Source organism: Clinocottus analis, unplaced genomic scaffold (genome assembly GCF_023055335.1).
Source record: "Clinocottus analis isolate CAN_PGR_092001 unplaced genomic scaffold, fCliAna1.0.p SCAF_22, whole genome shotgun sequence".
Lineage (NCBI taxonomy): Eukaryota > Metazoa > Chordata > Actinopteri > Perciformes > Cottidae > Clinocottus > Clinocottus analis.
In genome coordinates, this window is record NW_027175954.1 from 2,272,098 (window position 1) to 2,287,657 (window position 15,560).

At 42.8% G+C, this 15,560-nt stretch overlaps 1 protein-coding gene across 3 annotated transcripts in view; it reads left to right on the plus strand.

Moving 5' to 3' along the window:
• Window positions 1–15,169, plus strand: part of LOC137793296 (protein kinase C beta type) — a 28,915-nt gene extending 13,746 nt beyond the window's left edge. The window contains exons 4-18 of one of the 3 annotated variants that reach the window (XR_011078202.1): window positions 286–397; window positions 3,019–3,147; window positions 3,557–3,713; window positions 4,090–4,224; window positions 4,363–4,459; window positions 4,555–4,698; window positions 4,787–4,960; window positions 5,064–5,155; window positions 5,931–5,993; window positions 6,080–6,218; window positions 6,316–6,396; window positions 6,486–6,593; window positions 7,375–7,515; window positions 7,954–9,776; window positions 13,491–13,580. Coding sequence is in view for 2 of the 3 variants with exons in the window: in XM_068589385.1 (XP_068445486.1) it covers window positions 286–397; window positions 3,019–3,147; window positions 3,557–3,713; window positions 4,090–4,224; window positions 4,363–4,459; window positions 4,555–4,698; window positions 4,787–4,960; window positions 5,064–5,155; window positions 5,931–5,993; window positions 6,080–6,218; window positions 6,316–6,396; window positions 6,486–6,593; window positions 7,375–7,515; window positions 13,491–13,643 (1,725 nt within the window). In the remaining variant the exon portion in view is untranslated. Of the gene's footprint in view, window positions 1–285; window positions 398–3,018; window positions 3,148–3,556; window positions 3,714–4,089; window positions 4,225–4,362; window positions 4,460–4,554; window positions 4,699–4,786; window positions 4,961–5,063; window positions 5,156–5,930; window positions 5,994–6,079; window positions 6,219–6,315; window positions 6,397–6,485; window positions 6,594–7,374; window positions 7,516–7,953; window positions 9,993–13,490 lie in introns of those variants that run through there. The other 2 variants (XM_068589385.1, XM_068589384.1) reach the window with 2 other exon arrangements.
• The last annotated feature ends 391 nt before the right edge of the window (window positions 15,170–15,560 follow it).

Genomic DNA, 15,560 nt, shown 5'->3' on the forward strand with positions numbered 1-15,560 from the left:
CTTTGGCCATAGTGTATCTGAAAACAGGGTTAAACACCACGAGAGGTAAGTGAGATCTTTTTTTGGGGGTGAACTGTCCCTTTAAATACAACCTAACAGCACGACTGGGAACAACTGAATAGTTTACAATCTTTTAATAGAGTTTAAGCACAGCGCCGATGCAGGAACCCGACTGAAGCCACCTGGATTACTTTAAATATTGAATTCAAGTCTCTCTCTCTCTCTCTCTCTCTCTCTCTCTCCCCCTCTCTCTCCTCTCTCCTCTCTGTGTTTGTGCCTCTGCAGGATCCTCGGAGTAAACACAAATTTAAGGTCCACACTTACTCCAGCCCGACCTTCTGTGACCACTGTGGCTCCCTCCTCTACGGGCTGATACACCAGGGCATGAAATGTGACCGTACGTACACGTGTGTGTGTGTGTGTGTGTGTGTGTGTGTGTGTGTGTGTGTGTGTTGCCATGTAGTGCCTCGGAAGATCCCAGTGTACTCTTTTGTGTGCGATCTTTAGAATTTGCGTCAATTTTAAAGACATAAATAAACACAAAAGGCCTATCTATCTATTTATTTATTTTCCGGTGAGTTTTATTTCCTAACGCCACATTAGTTTCACAGCTGTTTTGATTTCCATCTGTGAAATTAATATGAGTGAGGCAAGGTTGTCTCAGATTATGGCCCAAAGCAACGGCTCAATAATTAGCCGGCTCGCGCTCTGGAGACTTAGTGGCAAGCTAGCTAACTGCCTGCCTTTTATCTTTGTCATGTTTATCTAATTATTAGGCATATTTATTTATTACATATATTCATTACAATTATATTTATTTGTTTATTTGTGGCACACATGGACTGAACATTTTAGACCTGCTTTATGGCACGCAGTATAGATGCAAACATTTCAAACAATTCACTTGTAAGACAAATTAAATTGAACTCTTTCAAGTATTGACACACATTTTATAGATTCAGAACTTGAATATCCGTGTTTATTATGATTTGCATTCAGGTTACATGTGAAGAAATGTCTACTTGTAATGTTATTTATATTTCTGTCATTCCAACTAATACGGTTTTACTTTCTCGCATTCATAATCTTCAAAGACTAAAGTTAAAAAACACATCATCTGAATTCACATCGCAGACACCGTCCACTATATTTGACCTGCTTCTGACTCCAGTTAAATAGATATTATCAGCTTAATGACCGACAGTTAGCGAGATACTATCAGGTTCTCATATCAATGAGTGATCTGTGTTTGTTTTCGTATTTATTGCTGACCATTTGCCTGTCGTTGGCGACAAAGACCCAAACAGGAAGTAGGCTCCACCTCGCGGTCTGCAGCCATCAACATTATTTAGTGGGCGGACAGTTCCTCATGGATCTGTGAGCATTACGCTGCGTTTGATGGACTTTGAAGCAGTTTTTATACATTTATATTTAGTATGAACTCAAAAAGGAAAAGAAGAAGGTTGGTTATTGAAGTGTTGGTGCTGAAAATACTGTGGTGGAGGTAGGTTATATATTAGTCCACGTAAACAAGCAACATTTGACTGGGAACGCTATGTCACTTACAAATTTTATTAATATAAACAAATTAGATTTTCTACTTAAAGCCAAAACCTGGAGAGACCTTCTTCTTCTGAAGTGTCGATACTTCATCATTTAACTGTCTGACCTGCAGGAGGTCACAGTGTGTGACCTCTTGTCCCTCAAAACTGAAGCCCGTACTCTGACTCGGATCAAATCCCTTCCCGCTTTAAACTGGAGGGACCCAAGAAGGCGTCGCTTAATACACAGGCGAGGGATTTATATATTTTACATCTGCTACCACGATGAGATGAGATGTGTTGTTCTGCCACATTAAAAACAAGTTTTTTTCTGGGTCAACCCTCTATAAAGTTTTAATGGACAGTGCCGCTGAGTGGAGCCAGACAGTAATGTGAAAGTTGCATGAATGAATGATGTGTTTAGTCCACTGCCGTGTGGAGAGATTTAAGATGCGACTCATCTGAAGAAGTTATTATAAGAGAGGTCTTCATCGTGGAATGGAGAACAAACAACCCTGTGTATTACCTCCAGGGAGCTGAGGTAAAGCTTTGTTTGTCAGAGCAGGCTGACATCTAGTGGACGGGCCGAGAAATTACAAAGAATATCTCACTCTACAGAGATGAGCTATCTCTGTTTTCTATGTTTGCCTGTGTGGCGAAACCAACTAATTAATGTGAAACAATCTCAGTGGTGAGTACATTGGTGTCGTCGTGCACGAATGGGCTAATAAAATGATGCTAGTGAGTTGCATTACGGAAGATGTAGGATCCAGTATTTCTGGGACTTAAACCTCCGGATGTCTCGACCTTTTGTTGCTTCAGTTTTGACCAACTTGCTTTCAATCTCTCCCCAAATGCTTGGCATGGGACGTATGACAATTTTTGGTCACGACAATTGAGGCCCAAACGATTGCGATTCACGATATTGTCTCACTAATTATTAAAATATGCACTCAAACTTTTAAAAATGGTACTGAAATGTACTGGAAACACTTCTACTTACATTTTGTTAAGACACACAAATGATATTTTTGTTAAAAAAAAAAACAAATCTTAAAAAAGATCATCATAAATCATAAGGTCCCCCAGCATAAATAAATAAAAATAACAACATTGTGTGAGTTTGTTGTTTGTCACATGATACTTCCTGTATTTTTAAATCATGCTCATTTCTCACGACCTAGACTCCTTTTTTAAAGTCGCTCATTTGAAGATTTTAGAGATTATCCCAGCAATGAAAATTCAAAACAATTAACTTATTGAGTGTTTTTTATCCGGATCTGCAATTTAAAGTTGTACATCGTCCCGACCCGACGCAACACAAGATCAATAAAAAGTCGTTAATCTGCAACGACAACATCGTGAGAGTTTAAGGAGGGTCGAGTCATACGGTTGTACTTTTTGATTTTGCTCCATAAAGGTGCAACTAACTTGTGCGTTTGTGTGTGTGTGTGTGTGTGTGTGTGTCTGTGTTCAGACTGTATGATGAACATACACAAGCGATGTGTGACCAACGTCCCGAGCCTGTGTGGGACAGATCACACCGAGAGGAGAGGACGCATCCAGATCACTGCCCAGATCGCTGACGACACTCTCACCGTCACCAGTGAGTGCACTCTGTCTCTTCATACACACACACACACACACATGCACACGCACGCGCACACACTGAGGACCTCCCAAAGCTCTATCAGCCCAGGACTAAAACTGGAAAGTCCATTAGTCGATCAATGATCCAACGATTGACCCATATCGCCGCTGGAACATGCGTCCACGTGCCAGCTCTCGCTCCCTCAGACAGCCGTGGATTGATTATGGAACAGAAACTAAACTGTTGTTAAATGTTGTCAAATGTAGCCCGAGTTATTTAGAGCAGGACTCGCACCAACGCCGACAGGTTCACGTCCTGCTGTCCTTGGAACGGACGCAATCCAGAATAAACTGTCTCAAAGTGCATCTTGAAATGGTTTCCTGACACTTTGTTTTGTGACCATGTCCTCCTCACCCCGTCGCAGTCAAAGAGGCCAGAAACCTGGTTCCCATGGACCCCAACGGCCTGTCAGACCCCTACGTCAAGCTCAAGCTGATCCCAGATCCCAAGAGTGAGAGCAAGCAGAAGACCAAGACCATCAAATGTTGCCTCAACCCCACCTGGAACGAGACCTTTACGTTGTGAGTCCTTGTGTTCCAGGAGTTGTGAGGCTTCAGCAAGCTTATTCTTGGCATTGTTGCATTATGCACGTTGGTTTCAAGTTACTCTATCGGACCCGTTTTTTTTTTGGTCACTAAAGCACAAATGTGACTGGAGCTCATGCAAGTGGCCCTGTCCCCGTTGTTTTTCTTGTTGTTGCTCGTTGTCGTTGCTATTCTGGGTTGCTGCGTGGCTGCTAGGAAAAGCACGGGCATTCAAAACTGTCACTTTCTGCGGTGTTTACCAGGGGATGTGGCTTTGAAATCAAACTGTGATCTTGGTTTTTACCTATTTTAAGAACGCCCTTCATCTCACTGTCCCGTCCTTCCCCTCCCCCCTCTTCTCTCATTTCCAAAGCAACCTAAAAGAAACCGACAAGGACCGCCGTTTGTCGGTGGAGATCTGGGACTGGGATTTGACCAGCAGGAACGACTTCATGGGATCCCTGTCCTTTGGGATCTCAGAGCTTCTGAAACAAGGAGTAGATGGATGGTAAGGTGTCAAGATACGGCGGATAATTGGGAAAATAACACAGGTGTAGACACTGATAAGAAAGGCAGAGTGAACAGGGTGTAAGGGCTTCATTATCATATTCTGGTGGTAATCCTGTTTTTCAATGCTGGGGTTTAGGTTTAAGATGCTTTCTCAGGAGGAAGGAGAATATTTTAATGTTCCAGTCCAGCCAGATGGAGAAGACGGTAACGAGGAGCTGCGACAAAAGTTTGAGGTGAGAAACGGAGACACAAAAAGGACAATCTGTGCAGTCCTTCTCCTTTTTTCGCTTGTAACCTTGTTTTTTTCCTTGTCAATCCTTCTCTCTAGAGGGCGAGGGTGGGGCCGGGGAAGACCGCAGACTCTTCTTCCTCCTCCTCGGTGTGCAAGTACGACAGCAATGGCAACCAGGACCGGGTCAAGCTCTCGGACTTCAACTTCATCATGGTGTTGGGCAAAGGCAGCTTTGGCAAGGTGACGGGCGGCATTAGACACGGTTGACGACCGGCTGGACCGGCGAGATGACCTCCTCTGTGAAGCTGATGAGTTTTCTTCCCTCCAGGTGATGCTGGCTGAGAGGAAGGGCACCGACGAGTTGTACGCCGTCAAAATCCTGAAGAAGGACGTGGTGATCCAGGACGACGACGTGGAGTGCACCATGGTGGAGAAGAGAGTGCTCGCTCTGGCCGGGAAACCGCCGTTCCTCACTCAGCTGCACTCCTGTTTCCAAACCATGGTACGGATGCACGACGTCTCGCGTCGGCAGAGACGGCGAGCACGCGCAGAAACGCGGTTTATCACATTTTTCACTTGTTCTCCTCTTCTTCTTTGTCTTCCAGGACCGATTGTATTTTGTTATGGAATATATAAACGGAGGAGACCTCATGTACCAGATCCAGCAGGTCGGCAAATTCAAGGAGCCTCATGCTGTGTGAGTGTTCATGCAAAACAACTTTGTTATGCTTCTCCTTTTCTCTTAAGCATTAAGGGTTAGATATACAGTATTAACAGTGGGTTATGAATACACTAATGTGCATACATACATACATACATACATACATACATACATACATACATACAGTATATGGTATGAACATGTGCAAAAGTTACAGTACAAAGTACTTATACTTGCTCTGTATGTGTTAAATACTGTATATAAGTACAAGTAAGCTAATAGTAAGACATTACATAGATAATATACATCCATATATCTGATATGTACAGTATAGAGTCTATAGACGGTGTTATAAATAAACATACTGTAGTTAGTTTGGCGTCTAGACTGCGGTCTCATGACTCATCATGCAGATATGATTACATGAGATGATGAAATCTATAACATGTATTCCCCGAGCTAGGCGGAGCCTGCAGGTGGATGTGTGTATGTGTGTGTGTGTGTGTGTGTTGGTGGGGCTGAAAAAGCAGCCGACAACACTGACACATTAACGAGGCAGAGGGGGGAGATGGGAATGTTTTGCTGCCTGGATAGACGGCAGGGTGTGTCCGGTCGATGACATGGAGAGCGAGACGCATGACTTGAATACGTATCAGTGCTGCTCGAGTCGACCGCTCCAAGTAGCTTGCAGAAAATGATTCATCACAAGTGAAAAAGTTGTCTTTTATTCATACCGTCACACACCATACTGTGTATCTGTGTCGATACAGACGCACGACAATGATCAGAAACTGGTTTGTCTGTATTTTAGGTTCTATGCTGCAGAGATTGCCATTGGACTCTTCTTCCTTCACTCCAAAGGCATCGTGTATCGGTGAGTCAGTTTTTGTGAAATGGCTCGAGTCTCCATGTGCAGTTTACGGTCATTGGAGAATGTAAGTGTGTGTGTGTGTGTGTCAGGGATCTGAAGCTGGACAACGTGATGCTGGACGCTGAAGGCCATATAAAGATAGCGGACTTTGGCATGTGCAAAGAGAACATGTACGACGGGACCACGACAAAAACGTTTTGCGGCACACCAGACTACATCGCTCCAGAGGTGTGTTAGCGTGCCGGGAACTGGTCGTTTAATTCTTATTTTTGCTTTTTTTTCAACCCCTGAATAAGACTCATGACTCCCTCATTGTGTCTTACAGATCATAGCGTATCAGCCTTATGGAAAGTCTGTAGACTGGTGGGCCTTTGGAGTCCTGCTCTATGAAATGCTTGCTGGACAGGTTGGTTTTTATTTAATGTCTTTACTTTATTTAAATTGAGATTAATTGTGCCAGGAAGACACAAATGAAGTATGTTTGTGCTCATCCAGCCGCCTTTTGACGGGGAAGACGAAGATGAGCTGTTCCAGTCGATCATGGAGCATCACGTCTCTTACCCTAAATCCATGTCCAAAGAAGCTGTCGCTATCTGCAAGGGGGTGAGGCCGCACGCTCAAATGCACGCGCACATAAGCTCAGTCAAGACCTCAGATGACGTGCGACACTACAAGCGCGCACAATGTGATGCTCACAATGTGATGCTCACAATGTGATGCTCACAATGTGATGCTCACAATGTGATGCGCACAATGATGTTCGTTGCAGTATCTTCCAAAACGTCTACTTTATTGTCCTTTTTCATTAGAATTAAATGCATAATAAAGAACTTAAGGTTGAATATCATGTAAACAATTTGATTTAACTTGCAAAATATGTACTCAAATGCCTTTTTTTTTCTCGCGCCACCTTCACTACGTCGTGTATAAACCAAACTATAGAGACTCAGTCCTAATGCGCCCCCATAAACCCTCCATATCCCGCCTGAACACTGGAGACATGCGCCATGTTCAAGGCTATTAGTTTAGAGTGAAAATGCGTGCAGATACAGCTGAGCTGACTTTTCATCCTCTACAAGCCCAAAATATAAGCTGTGAGCTCTGATAATGGAGGCGACACCGAGCACGTTTCAGAATCCCATCTTGCTACTCGGTCAACATTTTGGTGAAGCACATAAACTCCTCGATATGTTTTCTTAAAGCTGCCTTTTCATGGTGGGTTTAACATGTCGTCAATGAGCAAATGACAAATTCTATCAAACTCAGTTTATAGCTCAGCCCTAATAAAGTGTACCTGTAATGCAGCTTTATACAGTGAAGGGGGGAGGGTGTACACACCTTTGTCCAAACTCTCCTCACCTTGTCTGTCTGTGTGTGATTCCAGCTGATGACCAAGCACCCAGGTAAGCGTCTGGGCTGCGGTCCAGAGGGGGAGCGGGACATCAAGGAGCATGCCTTCTTCCGCTACATAGATTGGGAAAAACTGGAAAATAAAGAGGTCCAGCCGCCTTTCAAACCTAAAGCTGTGAGTACATTACACACACTTGCTCTTTTCAACTGTTGCATATGATCTGAGCTCCACTGATCGCCTTAGAAATGAGTCACGAGGGAATAACGTACTTAGCGAAGGTAAGTTCTAGATTACATCGTTCATCCCCTGAACCCAACCATCACCCATCGTTGGTCACTACTCTGACAAATGCTGAGATGAGATTTGTGAGTGTAATCACCAACGATGAAGCTGAGATGTCACCGGCTCACATGCGGACCAATGGAAATCCACAGTTTCGGCTGTGAGTGATTTGATTGGTTGATGCCATGTTTTAGTTGTATTTCTCTTTTTTCTCTTTGTCCTTTTGTTGTTGTCCTTTTTTTCCTCACATCCCTCATCAAACTCACTTCCTCCCTCCACCCCCCCCCCTCCCTCCCATCTCTTTCTCCTCTCCTTTCCTCTCCACGGCAGTGTGGGCGTGATGCAGAGAACTTTGATCGCTTTTTCACGCGCCACCCCCCCGAGCTGACCCCCCCAGATCAGGAGCTTATATCCAACCTGGACCAGGAAGAATTCCAAGGCTTCTCATTTGTTAACCCTGAGTACCCTCACACAACTCACTGACCACGCCACATACCACTGGGCTGCACTAGTAATCCCCGACACCTTCAGAAAACATACAGCACAAAACTAACACAACATCTTCACCATGATGTCATCTCCAGGCTGCATCGGGCAGGGTGAAACGTTGAAGGAATAGTTCAACACTTTGAAGAATTACTTTTCTTTCCCGAGGCTTCGGTGAGAAGATCGATGTCAGTCTCACGTCTGCGTGTCGGGTAATGAGCTGGAGCCAGGAGGCGATTAGCTTAGCTTATCATAAAAACTGGAGGCAGGGGGAAACAGCTTCCCCATTAAAAAAAACAAACATATCTTTATTCTTAAACTTTCTTCGTTTGTGTGCGTATATAAAATAAAGGGGATAAAACATATTAATTTGTCAACTTTGGTTCTAATAGCTGCACTTTTGAGCAGAGCGATGCTAACTGTTTCTCCCCCGGCTTCTAGTTTTCATGCTAAGCTAAGCTAATTGCCTCCTGGCTACAGCTCTGTATCTCCAGTCATGAGCTTGGTGTCAATCCTCTCATCCAACTCAAACTGACAAATAAGCGTATTTTTATTCCTCCAGAAAACAATTTCTCCAAACGACGTTCAGATGCAAATGCATACGGGTGCTCAAACGCTACGAATCAGGAGAAATACTCAGATATTCACGTGTCAAGTTGCCAGTAGGAGACACTGTTTTCGGTTTACTGTGGTCCAGCACATACCGGCTGCGCAGAACTGTTGCTCGCTCCTGAAAGCCGCCCGGCTGCGCACGCCCACAGGTTCAGGCCGGGGTCCGACCTCAGGGCCGACCTGACCCCGCTCCGTCTCCGTGTCACCATCCCTGTGATTGCATATTGAGTATGACGACCTATCGGTAATATTGACGCGTGTACTAGGATCACATATTTGGTAATACACATGCAATGTAAGGGAAAACTGACCAATTGCTTTGCTATGATTGTTTGAGGACCGATTAGTTTCCCCATGTCGACTTTATATTGTATATAGGACCAAATGCTTCTACATTTTCTGTTCAGTCAGTGTTGTGATGAGCTTAACATTTTTGCTGATTTTAATTTTGAACCAGTCAGAGAGGATAGACGTATTTATACATGCAGCCAGCAAGTCTGCATCAAGTTAGTGATTTCTGACTGAAATTTTATGACACAAAAATGAAAACGTCACCCCATCACACTGTGTTTTAATGACATATCTCTTCGCTTGTAACATTTATTGGGAGGATTTTCACATCGAGACGAGTCTTGTGAAGCTGGTAGTTTGTTAGGATGTCCAAAAGTGCCAAAAATAAAATAATAGGGTTCAGAATCATGAGGACGTAGAAAGATATTGTCCTCAACAACTGTGATGAAGGGCAGCCATCTTGTGCCATTTTTTGCAGTACATGTGTAATTATTAGAATATGCATCGCTTATCTGTTATCTCCAACCGTACAAAACCCTCGGAAAGTCATTTTCATGTATAAAATGAATGAAGACGCGTGTTTCATTGTGAGGCAGGTTGTATTATCTTTTTTTTTTGTAACTGTGTAACGATGCAGGGTTGTAACAATGTGTCAAATCTTGTTCTTTGAGCTCGTATCAAAAAGGGAGGCGGCACCACGCTGACGTCACAGATGCACAAAGATGCTCGCCGATTAAGACGATTGATTCTGCCAGGTGGAAAAAGTGAGCGTTTATTGTGATGATCGTAATGGTGTGTGATTAATGGTGACATGAGGAGAGAGACGATGAGGGGAAAAAATATATAGATATATTTGGAGTTCTACATCAAGAGAGGTATTTGGATAAATTGTTCTGGATGAGAGAGATGCTTCTGTGGATTGTGTAACTGTCCTGTATGACTGGAAACTGATAATATACTCACTGGTGCCTACCAGACTACTTCTGCTGTGTCTGCCTTGTTACTGCTGCTACACCCAGATCGGCAACGCGTTTAAAGAGCACACGTTTTTATTTGGGTGACGTGCTCCGTGAGAAGATCGGATCAAATCGTGTTCATCATATCTGGAGGATGAGCGATAGAGGCAAGAGACGCCTGGTTAGTTTGGCTAAGCATCAACTGCAAACGGGGAAAGAGATAAGACGTTATGTCTTGTTAGTTTAATTTGTAAAAAGAAAACAAGCCATAAAACGTACATTTCTAATTGATTGGACTTGTAAAACTGTTTTATATTCCCCGATGATTGTCTCTGTTGAAAGGTGTCTGTCAGCCAGCGCTCTGCTTTTTGTTTTTTTCTTACCTTTGTGATTTTATTTAAAGTAAAACCGCAATTAATTTGTGAGCCAGAATAAAACACTACCGCCTGGGTACTTGGTTAATGTGAAAAAAGTCACAAAGGTTTTATATTTTTCGCGGGGATCTCTGCTTTTACAGTGTTCGCTCAGCTGGCGTTACAAACTTGTTGAGCCATGAGCCATGGTGTGGTTTGGGGCTTACGGGAGGAAATGATGTTTGTTTGAGGTATCTGAAATACAAACAATATTACATTGCCTTGAAAAAATAAATAAAGTCCACTTACTTTTTCAGCTGCAATTAATGGCTTTCATCCGTGGATTAAGATACCATTTGTTTAAATAGATATTTCTAAAAAATGTGCCGTAAACAAAACCTGAATCTAAATTGTAATATTATTCCAACTGTGTCCATTGTCCATATACACTATATAGATACAGCTGTTACTGATCACACAATGCATTACTTTATTCACTGCAAAAAAGGAATTTCAAGAAAGTTAAAAGAAGGCCTTGTATCAAGAAAATAAGAATTGGAAAAACTGTACTTTTTATCAACCATTCATTTATTGGATTTGCCATTCTTATAAAAGCGACGTAGGACGGTTAAAATACAACGTCGTCCACAAAACAAGCGCACATTGCAGCGATGAAATATGCAGCGTCACACCTGCCTGGTTCACAAAAATGAGCTGAATTCGCGGTGAGTTCGTGGACCCGTGCTAAAGGTGGGAAAGTTTCCCCCGCTCATTTCAGCTGGAAGCCCTGTGATGAGACGAGAGAGAGAGAAAGAGAGAGAGGTAGGAAACTGAATGCTTTGTGTGTGACGTGAAGTGTGTGTGATACATGTTTCTTGCCTGGGGCTCACTGCTTCACCTCCCCGTGTGAAATCCTTTTCCCGGTTGTGGATTCGGTCCGCAGCCGGTCTGTTCTATCGATTCATGTCTGTTTTGTACTGGAACGTTTCCTCTCTCTGGCTGCGGACGTTTGTCTTGGACCTTTCTGCATTTGTGCTGTTGAAATGTTTCGGTGGCTCTTCTTTCATCTTCTGACTGTGTTTCTGGGTTTTGTCGGCAAGGTGTGTTTTTGTTTTTTGTCGACTTGACCGTCCCGTCCCCCTGTCCCGTCCCGTCCTGTGTGGAACCAGAGGTGTGTGTTTCTGAGTCGAGACTGGCGATGCCACCATTTACAGATGATCAGAGGTGTGGACGAGACTACTGAGACTCTAAATACACATGACTTCTCTTACACTTCAAGGACAGGTTCACAAAAGTCTTGTAACAATAATTGTTTTTTTGCAGGGCTTTAGAATATAACTCATATTTTCCAAATGTTTCGGGTCAGTGGACCAAATTCCTTTAATGCAAATCGTCATATTATTTTAAATTTAACATATTAAAGTCATGGTACGAATATGAATTTAGTAAAGTTTTACTTAAACGATAATATGCATTGTCTTTCAAACATTTGCCACACTGATACGACAAAAAAAGTAGAAAGTTCATTTAAAGTTGCAATGTGTAAGATGTATCCCAGGGGATTGTCCCAACATTGCTCCATTTCAGCAACTTTCTGTTGCTGCAGTCCCACAGTTACCCAGCAGCACTAGCGTTAACACTGATTACTGGGAGAACATGCACGGGAATAAATGACAATATATTATGTTTCCCCCGAAGATCTAAATAAGTAGGCAACTAAAATAAAGAAATAAAGTTGCTCAAAGCGTCTGAAAGTCAAACAAATAAGTTACAAGTGGTATTACAAGACTCAACGGGCCACACCCACTTCCACGTGACGGAGGCCGCATGCAGCGTCGGCTTCGCTGTGATTGGCTAGTGCTTATGTGTGAAACGCATGCTACGCTGTGTGTGGATGAAGCATTCATTCGTTGAATTATACTCATTTAGCTAGCTAGCTAGCTAGCTAACAAGCTAATTCCCACCATGCTGTCGTGCTACACTGAAAATAAGCCCAAAAGCTGTGACCTCAGGCTCCAGGTGTTGCGCTGGCTGAACTTGAGTTGCGACAGCCGCCAGCTGAAGGTCCGTCTCCGGAGCTGGGCAAGATGTCCGCTCCTGGCGAAGTAGCCTCCCAGCGGTGAGGAGTGAGGTGGAGGGACTGCAGGGTGTGGTAGCTAGCTATATATTCTCTAATTTTTATGGTCAGAAACAGGAGGCATGCACAAACCAATAAGTCATGAGGAAGAATCATTCTAGGAGGTGTGGCTTCATCTTAGGTGGGTTGGAAAAACATTGGAAGCTACCGCGGCTAGCTGTTTAGCGCGCTCGTTTCAGTAGATCTCCCTGCAGCACAATACAAAGACGTCTTTGACATAACGGCAAAACTATAATCTTTTTTTGTTGATTGTTCAGTTTCAAGCAAAAACTTCAGGCTAGTTCTTACATGTTGCTCCTTTTTTTAAAATTCGGAGTCAAATATTACCAAAGTTATCCTTCACATCCACAATTTGTGTTTAGCTGTAGAAATTAAAGTTTAAATTAAGAGTCCTTAATTTGTGCAAAAATATATTACAAAGCTATTTTGAGACTTCAGTCGTAGTTGGACAAAAGTGATTATCTTCCTATGAAATGTTTTTTTTTTTTTTACTATGTTACATTGTTAATTTAATGTCAAATATATCAACATTTTATACACTTTTTACGTGATGGATGAGCTGCATTTGAGGACTTTGGTCCCCTGAAGAGACGACAGAATAAGATCCAACTGGTCATTTAGCTTTTTCTTGAAAGTAATAAATGCCCATTTTGAAAGTAATATTTTATTTGTTTTTATTGTACAGTTCTCACTGCTTACAGATTTTAAAATCACAATAAGATGACGATTTACACAACAATTAGGACTTTGACTTGGGACTTGAGTCGACTCGGAAGACAAAGACTTCGTCCCACCTCTGCAGATTGTCTTTCTGTGCTGCAACTATAAATCCTCCCTTCCCTCCTTCTCCATCCTCCATCTTTGTGCCTCTATGGGAGAGTTGTGCATTTTGCTTGTTATCAACATTCTTCCTTCTAAACTTCCCCTTTTTTTTTTTAAAACGCCGTACAAATTCACTAACTTAATTTAGTTAAGTTCACGTTCTCTCTTTCTCCTTCTTCTTCTTTCTCTCTCTCTCTCTCTCTTTCGCAGAAATCTCGCCGCGACGTCGGCAACTTCGACAAGGAGTTCACCAAGATGGCGGTGGAGCTGACGCCCACAGACAAGCTCTTCATCATGAACCTGGACCAGAACGAGTTTCAGGGCTTCTCTTACACCAACCCCGAATTCATCATACAAGTCTGACGAGTTCTCGTCGGTTAGACGCAGCCCCAAACGAGACTTTACTCCAATCCTGTACCGCCCGGTGACGCGGCCATTCAAGGACTCATCCAGCATCTCATCGCACCGCCGCTGAGGCTCCACCCACACCAGCACCTTAACTGGACAATAATTACAAACCACCACAATGGCTCTCGCTGCTGGTTTGGTCACACTGGGGACTGAGTTTTGACCAGTAACCGCGTCGCCACACGGGCCAGCCTCCCCAGAAAAACCTCCAGCCATGTGTAGTATTAGCCGGTCCTCGTGGTGAGCAGGTCAATACAGAGTCATAGTGAAAGTGTAACTGTGTGTATGTGCTCTTATCGATCAACAACCGTGTGCATTTGTTTACTTGATTCTTTTCGGCCTGTAAACATTGCGTCATGAACATTCCATGATCAATATGTCATACATGCCCACACACACACACACACACACATCTGTGCAGGCCGCGGTTCGGAGGTTCGGAAGGTTTTTGAAAGCCCTGATTTAAAACCTCAAGTCTGAGTTAAACCTGAACTTAGTCTTAAGCACGTCTTGTCTTCCGAATTGATGCAAAAAAAATAATAATAAGAAGAGAAATCCCCCCCCCCTCCCAAATGCCTGTTTGGCAGCGATATTTAAAAATGTCTCAGTCTTTTTCTCTTGCTTAATCTCTTTCTCTATGGCACTGTGTACGCAGTGGTTTAGTGCTGTGTAGGCCTTTACAGTCTTTGTGGTGCAGCTCCTCTATGCATGCCATATTTGTTGGTACAGTAGTTCCCTTAAGATTTGCGTTTGACATCATGGAGGAGGGGGAAGAACAACCTCTGGTGTCTTGAATTTATCGATGCAAGTCAGTTTTGAAATACCCATGCTCTTTTTTTGTTTCTACTTCGAATGCTGTGTCTCTAATAATGTCGAAATATGCTAAAGAGTTTGCTTTACAAAGTGTGGTGCAAACACTGTTTCACTATCCTTTACACGAAAATATGAGATTCTGTGAAATGAATATATAAAGTAGATGTAATAATTCTGTATGACTTGTGTTTCAGTGTATGTGTAAATAGGAATGGGATCTAGAGGTAGAAGTGGTTGTCATGTTATAATACACTTCTATACTATTCTTCACAGCCCCATCTCACTTTTCTCTCTGCTCTTTATCTCTGCCGACACTCAGCTGTCACTTTTTACTTTGTTTCCCCATTTTTATATCTCCCTTTGTCCTCCTCTTCTTCCTCTGTCCCCCAACTCACAGTCACTTCTACAATTTAAGGAGGAAAATTAATGGAAAATGAGAGATGTAATACAAGAGGGGGAGGGCAAAGGAGGGAAGAATAAACTGTTTACTATGCAAAAGGCTGGAAAAGAAGAAGGGGTTGAGGGGAAGAGGGGAACTTTTATAAAGCAACCTGGAAAAATTGTGTAACAGGACAGTATACGTGTTGCATGCGCCATATTTACCTGCGCGTGAAAGACACTTTCAGTATGATACCTCCATTAAAGTGAATTATCATTATACCATTTCAGTAACTGTGGCTCTTGTGTTTTACTCGACCGTACATAACAGATTACGCAACACTTTTGCATCATCAAATCGGCTCCGAGGAGCTTTCATTTTGGGTTTGGATTCTTTCTGAACATCAGTGTTCCTCTAGAAAAACTTGAATTTTACTGCACCAGGGTCTGACAGTTTGAGCACCTTCTGGTTCATGTGCCTGGGTCTGTATGAAGCATGTATGTATCGATCGATGTAGAAAAAAATAGGAATATATATATATATATATTTCCTTTAGCAGCAAATCAACAGTGGTTAAAAGCAGTTTGCCATTAATGTTTGACATTTTTGCCTAATAATTGACTTCAGCAACTATTCAGAAGAATATTGTTCTCATTGGTTTTAATCAGCGTTTAAAATTG